The 11,089-nt window shown below is 41.0% G+C and overlaps 1 protein-coding gene across 1 annotated transcript; it reads left to right on the forward strand.

The window, feature by feature from the left end:
- The first annotated feature begins 5,294 nt into the window (after positions 1-5,294).
- On the forward strand, positions 5,295-6,205 carry LOC131249541 (uncharacterized). The gene is made up of 2 exons (XM_058250345.1): positions 5,295-5,488; positions 5,542-6,205. Exons 1-2 carry the CDS (start codon positions 5,295-5,297, stop codon positions 6,203-6,205), a joined length of 858 nt encoding a protein of 285 aa, XP_058106328.1.
- The last annotated feature ends 4,884 nt before the right edge of the window (positions 6,206-11,089 follow it).

Consider the following 11,089-nt stretch of genomic DNA (forward strand, 5'->3'; position numbering starts at 1 on the left):
TGGTGATTTGGGCACCGTGTCTAAGTACATGTGTTAAAGATCCAAAAGGACACCGGAGGTAGGCTTAATTTATCCTTGCAAGAAAATGAAAGAAATGAGAGACGGGACAGACATACACAAGAGTCATAGCAAAAAGAAATTCATGCCCTTGTTGGATGATCTCTAGGAAATGTTGAATCTGGAGGTGGCCCAAATTCCCCATCCAAACAACCAAAACAAAAGCAAGATAGTCTTTACCACGTCATCCGAGCATGTATGTACTTTCATGATCGTTCAGTCTAAGTTGGTGCAACCAAACACACCCTAAAAAATAAGCTAATCTTAATTTTTAATCATAAGATTTAAATCAGTTTCTCGAAGGATTAAAGCGTACTGGTTCAAGTAATGCATATACTTGTATCTAACACTAACGATAATGTCTCCTTACGATTCTCTGATAAGCCTATGAAATCCCAGGATCTTGTAGTGTGAAGCTGCAACATGGTGTTAGGGAGAACCGAAACAACTCCTTCCATCTCTGTAATAATCATCTCATTTGAAAACATGGCTACTTCTTCCTTAGATAATTTAGCAAATCCATTGAAACTCTTTCCATAACTATAGACTAATGACTCTTTGGCCTTGGAGCTACTGCATACATACAATTTCAGACATCTCAGAGAAAAGAAAAAGAGAAGCTCCCATTAGTTTGGGTATGTGCTGAGAAACAAGACCATTTGCCATCATCGGTCGTCTCTCCTCACAATATATATTTGTTAACTGGGGCTCAATTTCAATGCACACACTGTATACCACATCTCTTACCATCCAATAATGGTAAGCAGGATTTCTGACGTGTATATTGAAATGGGGATTTTCAAAGCGCATGTTGGGATAATCCCAATTCACAACTTGTTCTGAGATTCCCACCAGCTGTCACTAGATTGTGGGAGGTACTTGGTTACATGAGTTGTGATGATCACTATACATTGTATGTATATGATCTTCTTTCTCATCTTATCATCATCGCCGTTGTTGTTATTTTAGTGGTAATAGAAATAGTAGCGGCATTCGTAGTATCATGAGTAACCTTCCAAGAACATATTGAACATGGTGTGATGCAACACAACAGACACACCTTAGGAAGATTTCCCATGCATGTATACAACATGAACCTGTATAAAACACCAATTTGAGTTTTCTATCGGTGACGGAAGATTGTCCTCTTTGACAACAACACCAACATGAAACTGGATCTCTCAATTCAAGCAAAGTGCGAGGGAAGATTGTCCTCTGCGACGACATTTGGGAATATTCCAGGGTCATGGAGGCTGACGGATTGGGTAACATCATGGCTGATAGTGCATACTTTGATTTCGCCTTCTCTTATCCATTACCGAGTACTCTTCTCAGTGTAGAAGATGGTGTAAAAGTATTGAACTACATTCAAGCTACTGAGTAAGGAATACCTAAATCATCTCTGTTCCATGAGGACGTCTAGAAGTAGTTTTTTTTTTTTTTTTTTAATAGACTGCATTTGGATATAGAATCGAATCGAATTGTGATTTTGTTCACTATGGGTTAAAATAGTGTCATGCCACTTCGGAATGAATCATGATTCATTTCGATTTTGCATCCAAACGCACCATTAGCCTTCAGATCTTTTGAACATGAAACTGCATGGTTTAACTAACCCCATCGGAACAATCGTCATCGATAAGACATGGAAAGATGCATCTGCCCCCTGCGTCATCTCCCTCTCCTCCAAAGTACCCAACCCAGTCACTCTAGACATTCTCACGGTAATGTGGATTATTGGATGCTTTCCTCGATTGGTGTGGTTTGGAGAAACCTCTAATACATTGAACTTTGGATGAATTGATTGCCGAATGTGATAGCCTGTTCACTCCCCAAGTATAGGGTTGTGATGTAGTAATAAACTCGGTGAGACCGAGGTCGATTCCCAAGGGACTGAAACTTGTACGTAATCTAAGACTAAGTAGAAGTAGAACTAGACTAAGATGAAATCTATATCGATTGAATTTAAAGAATAATGTCGAAATAGTTATCTAAAATTTAGAATTCAAAGGTAGGAAACTAGGGATTCAGAGGATTCACTTGTAGAGATCAGGGAGATCTTATGCCTGCATCAAAAACTCAACTGAACTTAGAGTCTTATCTTCATCCAGTTGAAGAATGTAACCATGGAAATCAAGACTGAACTTCCTTTGATATAGTTTTCAAGAGATAAAAGGTATATGAATTAGAATGGATTCCATCACCAAACCATGCCCAGGAGACAAAGCAAATAACAGAATTAAACTAATTACCAATCAATCAATAATGTATGAAGGTTAAGAAGGGTACCGTCATCCGACCATGCCTAGGAGACGATGGTGAATAACAGGGCTTCCTGACGTCATAAACATAAAAAGGAAATGAACATGCTCAAAGCTATCGTAGACCCATTATAATTTTAGTCACAACAGACCATTAAAAACTAAAAACATTCCCTTAATTAACTAAAATCAACATCAGTTCAGTCTAAACAAAAGGCACAAGCAAATAGTTCTCCCATCACGCCACAAGCTTCACCTCTTAGCCATAGCTAAGAGGTTTAGCCGACCATGATTAGGCTATCTTCAAAATTAAGCATAAAGAAAAATAAATAAAACTAAGAAAAATCTTCTCAAACTTTATCTCTTCGGACGTCCCAACTTGGATAGAAATTCAATGCTCCGGCTCTCTTTCATCTCTTTTTATAACAACAGGGAGTCGGTGGAGAAACGATGGCTGTGACAGAGTCGAAGATGGAGTATCCTGTTTCTCGCAGCGAGAAACGCACAGCATATACACTGATTCTTAGTGAGTCCCATTCTTGACGCCGAAGAAGAAATCCACTCCGTCCATCAGTTTCTCCTCACAAAACCAGTCAGAGATGGAGGGTTTTGGACTTCTTTTGATGCGGCCCACTTGGCTTATCATGTAACATAGTTCTGTCGTCCATCCGTTTTTCACCTTCTGTCCGCCATGTTTCAAACCAAGATCAACTAGATCTTGGTCTAAATCCTCCTATAATTCGAATGGACGGTTCTAATTGACTATATGGACGATGAGTGGGGCCCACAGCGATCACCCGCAGCCTCTGTTGTGAAGCAGAGCCCGCGAATTCGCGCTGTGGTAGTCGGTGGACCCATGATTGACGTCGGTTGAGAAATCCACACCGATCATTGAACTATACTCGAAAAACCAATTGGAAATGGCTAGCTTTTAATTAGATTCGGTGTGGCCCACGTCGTTTTCTGTTCTGCCGTCCGTCCTGGGTTTGAAAGGTGATCTATCTGTCTGTATGTACATGGTACCAAAAGGAAAGCTAGGAGAGGGTTTTGCCCCTACTATAGAGAGTATTGACAGTCTAGATCATCTGAACGGATGATGGGTGGGGCCCACTAGCCAAAAACGGTCAGCCTGCGTCCGTCCGCTGGACGCTGGTGCAGAAAGAAGACGGGTCAACCGTCTGTTGACCGCATCAGTCATCTGGTGCGGCGCGGGCGCATGTACCCCATGTACACGCGATGTACATGCGGGTCCAGTGTGATATACATGTGGAATCTGTTCTGTCCATTTCCTTCCTCATCCTATTTAACGCGTTGAAACCAAGAGTGAAGCATATTCAAATAGTAGGTGGGCCCAAAATCAATGGTTTATGGTCTGATCTATCCATTGGGTCACTTTCACAGGGATCCAACAGATGAAATTCAACTTGTACGGTTAATGTATGGTCCTCAGGCCATGTATGAAGTTTCAAGCCGAGAAGATGGTGGGAACCCTGTAATCTTACATTCTGGTTGACTTTCAGGCCACTTGACCTTCAGTTTCTCGATTTTCTCGGATATCTGGCGTGCAAATCCGTCGATCATGGTCTCCCAAGGTCCGTCTCATGCTTTGGTGAATTCGGAGTGTCATTCCATGCATTTAGCACCCTTTTTCAGTCCAGGCTTTTATAGTCACCTTGCAACACAAACACAAGTAAATCGGGCTGTTAAACAGCATCCTATTCATAAATCCAGGCAATAACTAGGTCTGATATACAATATTTAACCCTTAACACAGCCCCGGCCACATAGACATCCACGCCGCTTGGTCATTGGTCGCGGCTCCTTCCATCTATTATGAAGATACCACCAGAGTCAAGTACAACATAATCTCGGGCATCTCAATGCCTTGCCCGAATGCGAGTGGTGATGCCGCCTTCATTAAAGCTACTTAGCCTGACTGGTCCCCACCACCATCAAATCCACGCTCATGACTACAGGTGATCTTAATGACTCCCTCATCCCCATGTATTTTGGGCCATCCATTAATTGGGTCAAGCTGTGAAAAATAAAAAATGCTTCTAATGCGCCCATGGAACAAAAATGATTTGGTATTGCTTACTTAGTAGATTGACTGTAGTCAAATGCTTTTACACCATCTTCTGGATTGAGAAGAATAGTCGACAATGGATAAGAGCAGGCGAAATCAGAGAATCTGTTGTGGGCCATGATGTTACCCAATCCGTCGGCCTCCATGACCCCAGAACCATCCCTGATGGTATCAGAGAGGACTATTTTCCCCTGCACTTTATATGGATTAAGAGATCCAGGAAATCCGTATCTTGAAATATCAATGGAAGCACCTGCCAATACATTTGGAGTGGATCCTCCATGGATAAATGGGTCAAATGTACCATTGAGGCCAAATGGATTAATGGCGTTTGCCTGCCGACAAAGAGCAAGGAATGATATTAGGCGAAATCATATTGAAAACTTCATCCCCACCGTACACATAACAAATGGGTATCATGATCAAAACTTCTAATATGATGAGTCACCATGGTGATGAGCCGTAGCCGAAAACTCCATGTGATTAGACACTTTCAACCATCAGATTGTGGTGTTTTTGAAGATTGAATGTGAGCCGATCCTCATTTCTAATTCAATCGTCTCGTTTCCCGGCCATCGACGGATCAGAAGTCCATATGAGTTGTCTTTTCAAATGTGGCCCATACATATGCCAAATCAATGATCATGATCACTGGACATGAATAGAGATTATCAATGTGCATTTTATGGATTAATCCACTTGGCTTATGGTTAAGGTATGTCCATTGCCAAGTGCCACTCAGGACACAAACTTCCGTTTGATCGTGCTCGTAGCCACCATCAAAGTCCAAGGTGCATAGGTGGAGACGGATACTGGGTACGGTCTGGAGTTTCCAGCAGAAATTCGAGGTCAAGATCCCATACTTCATCGTATGGAATGCTCCAATAGCAATGGGGTCATCGAATTATGGTGCTGGGAAATCGGATCCAAGGAAAACTGATATGATGTCGACCCCATCCACCACCGCATCATCGAAAGAAGCCAAGATATCAGCCAGGGCACATCCGAATGACCAGCACACTTTGTACATGGCGATTCTTGCTTGTGGGACTCCGCCTCTTGCAATGTCGTCAGCTAACCCAAGGTAGCTTCCTCCAGAAGAGTCTGCAACACCTGCCCCATGCGGGGGAGTCCCAGCATGAGTGGCGCTCCCAGCATCCGTGTCAACAGGGGAGTCCAAGACAAGGACTGGCAACCTGTTCGGCACAAGCATTCTAAGAATGCAGGATGGAGTCTATTCGTTGGAAACCTTGCATTCACCATTACAGAAGACCACATAAGGAAGCGATTTGGTCAGTGTGGGGAGATCTTGGATGTCTACATCCCTACTTTTGCAGCCTCAGGAAGAAGAAAAGGCCATGGGTTTGTCAGATTTAGGAGGAAGGAGGAAGCAACATCTGCGAAGGACATGCTTCATGACAGATTTCTAGCCAGACGGAGGATGATTGTTACGGATGCTATTCAGAGACCTGTACCCCACATCACTTCCTCTTCCTCCCTAAAACCCAGATCTGAAGAGGCACCCTATATCCACGAAGGGACAACACCCCAAGCTCGTCAGCAGATCTGTAGAGAAGCTATGTGTGTTGTGCCACCAGTTCCCAACACAAGGTCGTATGCTGAAGCTCTTCTTCCCCCCAAACCTCCAACGTGGACTGATTCCATTATTGTTTCTAAACGGATAACGGACCAGGGGAGGGCACACTTATCTTATGCTCTGGTTGGAGAAGTGCCAGGCCCAAATGATGCCACCAAGAACCTATACGACGTCATTCAATCATCTACATTCAGCAACACTTAGGTGGAGATATTCCGAATCTCAGCAACTGGTTACCTTTTTAAATTCCAGTCCAGGGAAAGTGTCATTGCTTTCTCCAGGGATAAGATCCTTCATAGCAAAATTTCTCTGAAAAACACAAGGACTTGGGGACTGGCGATGATGGTGCCGGGAAGGGGAGCTTGGATCCGAATAGAAGGTATACCAATCCATGCCTGGAGTGAACACACCATAGGCCAAATTGCTGAAAAGATGGGGTCAGTTTTAGAGCTCGACAGATGTTCGCTGGAAGGTCCAAACCGCTGGTTCGCCAGGGCTAGGATTATCCCTCATCTAGAAGCACCACCATTCATGAAAACAAAACTATTGGTTGAAGGTAAACCTCATCAGATCTCAGTCATAGTTGAAATGTGCAACTATTCAACAGCAGATAAACACAATACAGCTGAACCCATCCCAGCTACCAAGGAAACCACAAAGCAATGGGTAGCCAGGTCCTTCCCCAACCAGCAGCAAGAAAATCAGACTGAAGGAGAGAATCAAGGTCTTAATGATAACAGGGGGGATATCGGCCAACCGAGACGACCACAACCTATTTGTCTCTCAGCCTCACAGGATCTACAACCCACAGCAGACATGCTAACCTCATCGACCATCATGTTCCCAGAACAATTTGCTCCGTCCATCCCCTGCTCTACTTCCTGTACAGATCACCAAAATGGCCTTTCTAAGACAGCCCCATTTGCTCGCCAGAATGCCACAATGACAATTCAAGTCGCAGATGCTATGCTGACCACCAATAACCCAACGGGCCTGTCAAGACAACCGTCCTCCTTGAACCTCAATCATCAGACTCTTGATTTGCCTCCACTTCAGGAAGATTTCAGAAGGAAAAATCAGTCCAGTAGCAGCAATGTTCTCCAGCCCCAACTCTCTTCTCAGTCAGCTGCTTATCAAGAATCCAGACCTCTCCAAGGAAGTATTCCCTTTCCCTCAGATAGTAACCTCCCTGACAGCATGTGCAGAGCTTCTCAGCTGATTCAGACCCACCTTTCTACCCCATGGACTCCACCCAATAATGCTATCATGGATGCTTGGGACAAGTGGCTCTCTGGAGTGAAAGATCTATGTAGCCCTCCTCCCCTTCCCTTCACATTTTCAAATGGCTGTGATGCAGTCCATCACAATTCAACAACAAGAAGTAATGAGCTACTAGCCCAAGTTGCAATCCCGGATATAAATGATGGTGGAATGAATGAACCAATTAACAAAGGTGTAGATGGGAGTCAAGGTCAGATCATTAATGTGCCAGGGATACATACAAGTGCACAATCTAACACGGAATTGACTCTATAGGTGGACATCCAGGGCAAGACAGGTACTGATGACGCTCCTTCCTCCAATTCAAGCATAGAATCAGATTAAGAGATTACGGATAAGGGAACCAACAAGAATAAAAGGAAAAACCTGTCCAAGCTTAGTATCATTAACAGGAAAAGTCAGAGACTAAAAAGCAAACAACGACGAGCTAAGAATAGGGGTTGGGTTACTGATGAGTAACATCCTATCTTGGAATGTGCGAGGGGTAAGTAATGCTTAAACTACCCGTTTTCTGAAAAGGCTAACCAAGAAACACAATATTGCAATTGTTTTGTTACAGGAACCAATGCTTAGAGACTCCCGTCACTCAAGGGTGGCTTCTAGGTTGGGCTTTTCCAACCACATCGTTGACGAGACCGGGGGAAGTAAGATATGGATTTTGGGTAAGGATAATGTTCAAATGCAGATAATCAAGGCCAATAATCAAAGCATCACTATCACAGCCAACTCGCCAATTTTTCTCCTACCCATCACCATCACAACAGTCTATACTAGCTATAGCAGGGAACAAAGAAAACAGCTCTGGGATGAGCTGAGAGCAATTTTTAGAACGACTACAGGCCCTTGGCTGGTTAGTGGGGACTTCAACACCACTATCAGTCCTAATGATCGTATTGGTGGCACTCCTCAGATGATGGGAGCAATGAGAGACTTCCAAGACGCTATCAATGACATAGGGCTGATCGATGCTAGATACCAGGGCCCTCCTTTTTCTTGGTGCAACAATAGAGCAGGCAGAAGCCGAAGATGGGTGAATTTAGACCGTATGCTCGTCAACACAGATTGGTTAGCGGCTCTCCCTACCTTCCAAGTTCATCATTTACAGTGATCCTTTTCTAACCATTCTCCTCTCTTGCTCTCCTTCCATGAAGAGGCTTTTGTTTTTCCTCATCCCTTTTGATTCCAACGAATGTGGATGGTCCATGAAGATTTCAAGAACTTAGTTGAGAGAAGTTGGCAAGCCGAAATCACAGCAACTGTAACAACCCTAAATTTTAGTACATTATAAAAAAACTAAATTAAATATTTAAAGATTTTATTTTTAAATAAAAAATAAAAATAAGTCAATAGTTGAGTTGGTAGCGAAATTCTTAATTGAGAGATAGGTTTAAAGATCGATTCTTGAAGTAGTAATAATAAATTTTTTATTAAATATCATAAAAAAATTCAAATTCAGGATAAGGGAGGATGTGCTCATCCTATCTTATGAGAATTTTCTTTAAAAAGGGATACGGAAGGTTTCTGCATTTAAAAAAAAAAAAAAAGGAGATAGGAAGCCCTACAGTAAAAGGAAGAGGAAATTCTAAGAAGACTCGATCAGATAAGTTCTAATCATTAGATCTTTTTAACTTTTTATTATATTGTTAATTTCTTCTTGATCTATACAATGGATGGCATGGATCATCCACACCATCATTGTATAGGTGTGTAGAGTCAATTTTAATAAAGTGATGTTTTTATGATTTCAGTCTAATTAGTAATATTGTAGGAATAAATTAAATGAATGAAATCTAATTGTGCTAAGATAGATCTATACGGATCATATGATCCTTAAGGCCAAAATATACAAGGACCATAATTTTTAGATCAATCCAACAATCAGATAGGCCACACTAGTCAGATCTAAAAGTGTTTATAATAAAGGAATCTTAGATTTTTGCACAAGTGTGGTATCACTTGGCGTAGAAGGTCGAGATGGGCCATCGATGTATGTGTGGTTAGATCCACACCATCCATCTAATGTGTAGAGGCAAAATATGATAATACCTCAAGAATCTGAATGATCTAATCATCCGGTGGGCCACTCCGATTAATTATTTGACATTCAATTTCAGGATCTTAAAAAGAAAATCTAAATCTTGATAATTAAATTTACATAAACATATAAATTTTAATTATTTGATTATTTTCGATTTGGCTACTTAGAATGTTAATCAAAGGTAGACCCCACCATGTAATACAAAAAAATGAATAATAATATCGTTGATACAATTGATAGGACCCCGGAATTCAAATTAACATAATTACATTGCAGAGTCAATACTACCAAACTCAGGTGAGTAACCCAACTTATCTCATAATTCATTAAAATTAAAAGAAATCATTGCGATTGTTTGATTGATTTACTAATTTGAATATTTTGATATGATAATTGTACGATAAATTTATATGTGAATATTTTAATTGAGACAACTATGCCAAATATGAAAACTATGCATTTACATATCATCCCTCATTCATTACATTGCATAATGCATAGTTGATCCTAGGGGCCCTCCTTGAAAGAAATGTCGATCCTAGTAGAGCATTACCAAATGCAGGCTATACCCAAGCCTACCCAACGGGTGGATGCAGGTTGACAACCTCCAACCTAAGCATATAGACGACCATCCCATCTGATACATTCATACATCATTTTACATTCATATCATTGTACATGTATTTATGTATTATTTTAATTCCTATAATTATGAACCATGGTGGGTTATATCACTAAGCCTGGCCAGCTTACATTTTTATTGATGGAAAAACCGTATAGAGGAGCTATTAGCAGATGATGTGACGCAAGAACCGGAAGGATCTACTATACCTGAACATGACCCACCTGAAACATGGGCATACTTATCTGAAGATGAAGTGGCGGCATTAGATAATTTTTTATTATATGTTGTATTTTGTTAGCATAGTTTGATAATGCATACTAGTATTTATTTTGAGACTTTAAGCAATTATTTAAATTTATTTCTTTGAAATCATGTTAGCATAGAATAAATATCATTATAATATAATAGTATAATAAGTGAATGATTTTAAGGTTTATTTTATTTTAAGGGTCGTCAAGAATTATGTATGTTTAGTTGATTGGTGCTAAGTATTATGTATGTGTGATTGAGATTATGGTGGACCTTATATTGAATATAATTTCGTCAAGATTTATAAGGTTGATTTAAAAATGAGAAATTTGCAACCCATTTATGGCCCATTTACGAGACCAAGCCCACCTTATTTTACCTTGCAAAAATAAGCCCCAGCTGTACGGATGGCTTGCCAAAGGTCGAAAATGCCCCTGCTTTTTCCTTCAAGCGGAACGGTGGTGCTCGAAGACAAGCGCTGACACTCCTCGAACTCTGAGTTGTACGAACAGTTCAAAAGATATCAAAGTTACATGGGCCCCACAGTTACGTATTTATTATATCCATAACGTTCATCCATATTTCGAGATCATTTGGGAGCATTATCAAAAAAAAAAAAATCATATCCAAAGATCAACTGGACCACACCACAAAGAGCAACGGAAAAATTGATTTTCACCGTTAAAAACTTTGTAGGGCCCACCATAACACTTATTTTCCATCCAATCTATTCATAAGGTCACAAAGACCTGGATGAAGAGGAAAAACAAATTGCATAATAATCAAAAACTTCTGTGACCCCTAAAAGGGTTTCAATGGTAGACGTTCAATCCTCCACAGCCTTTTACAGTGTGGTCCACTTGATAGCTAGATCTGTCTTATGTTTGGTCTCAAG

The sequence above is a fragment of the Magnolia sinica genome, chromosome 6 (assembly GCF_029962835.1).
Source record: "Magnolia sinica isolate HGM2019 chromosome 6, MsV1, whole genome shotgun sequence".
Classification (NCBI taxonomy): Eukaryota; Viridiplantae; Streptophyta; class Magnoliopsida; order Magnoliales; family Magnoliaceae; genus Magnolia; species Magnolia sinica.

Coding starts and splice junctions, on each gene's coding strand:
- LOC131249541 (XM_058250345.1), top strand. CDS start 5,295: ATGGGGTCATCGAATTATGGTGCTGGGAAATCGGATCCAAGGAAAACT. Junction 5,489..5,541: donor ATGTCGTCAGCTAACCCAAG/GTAGCTTCCTCC, acceptor GGGGAGTCCCAG/CATGAGTGGCGCTCCCAGCA.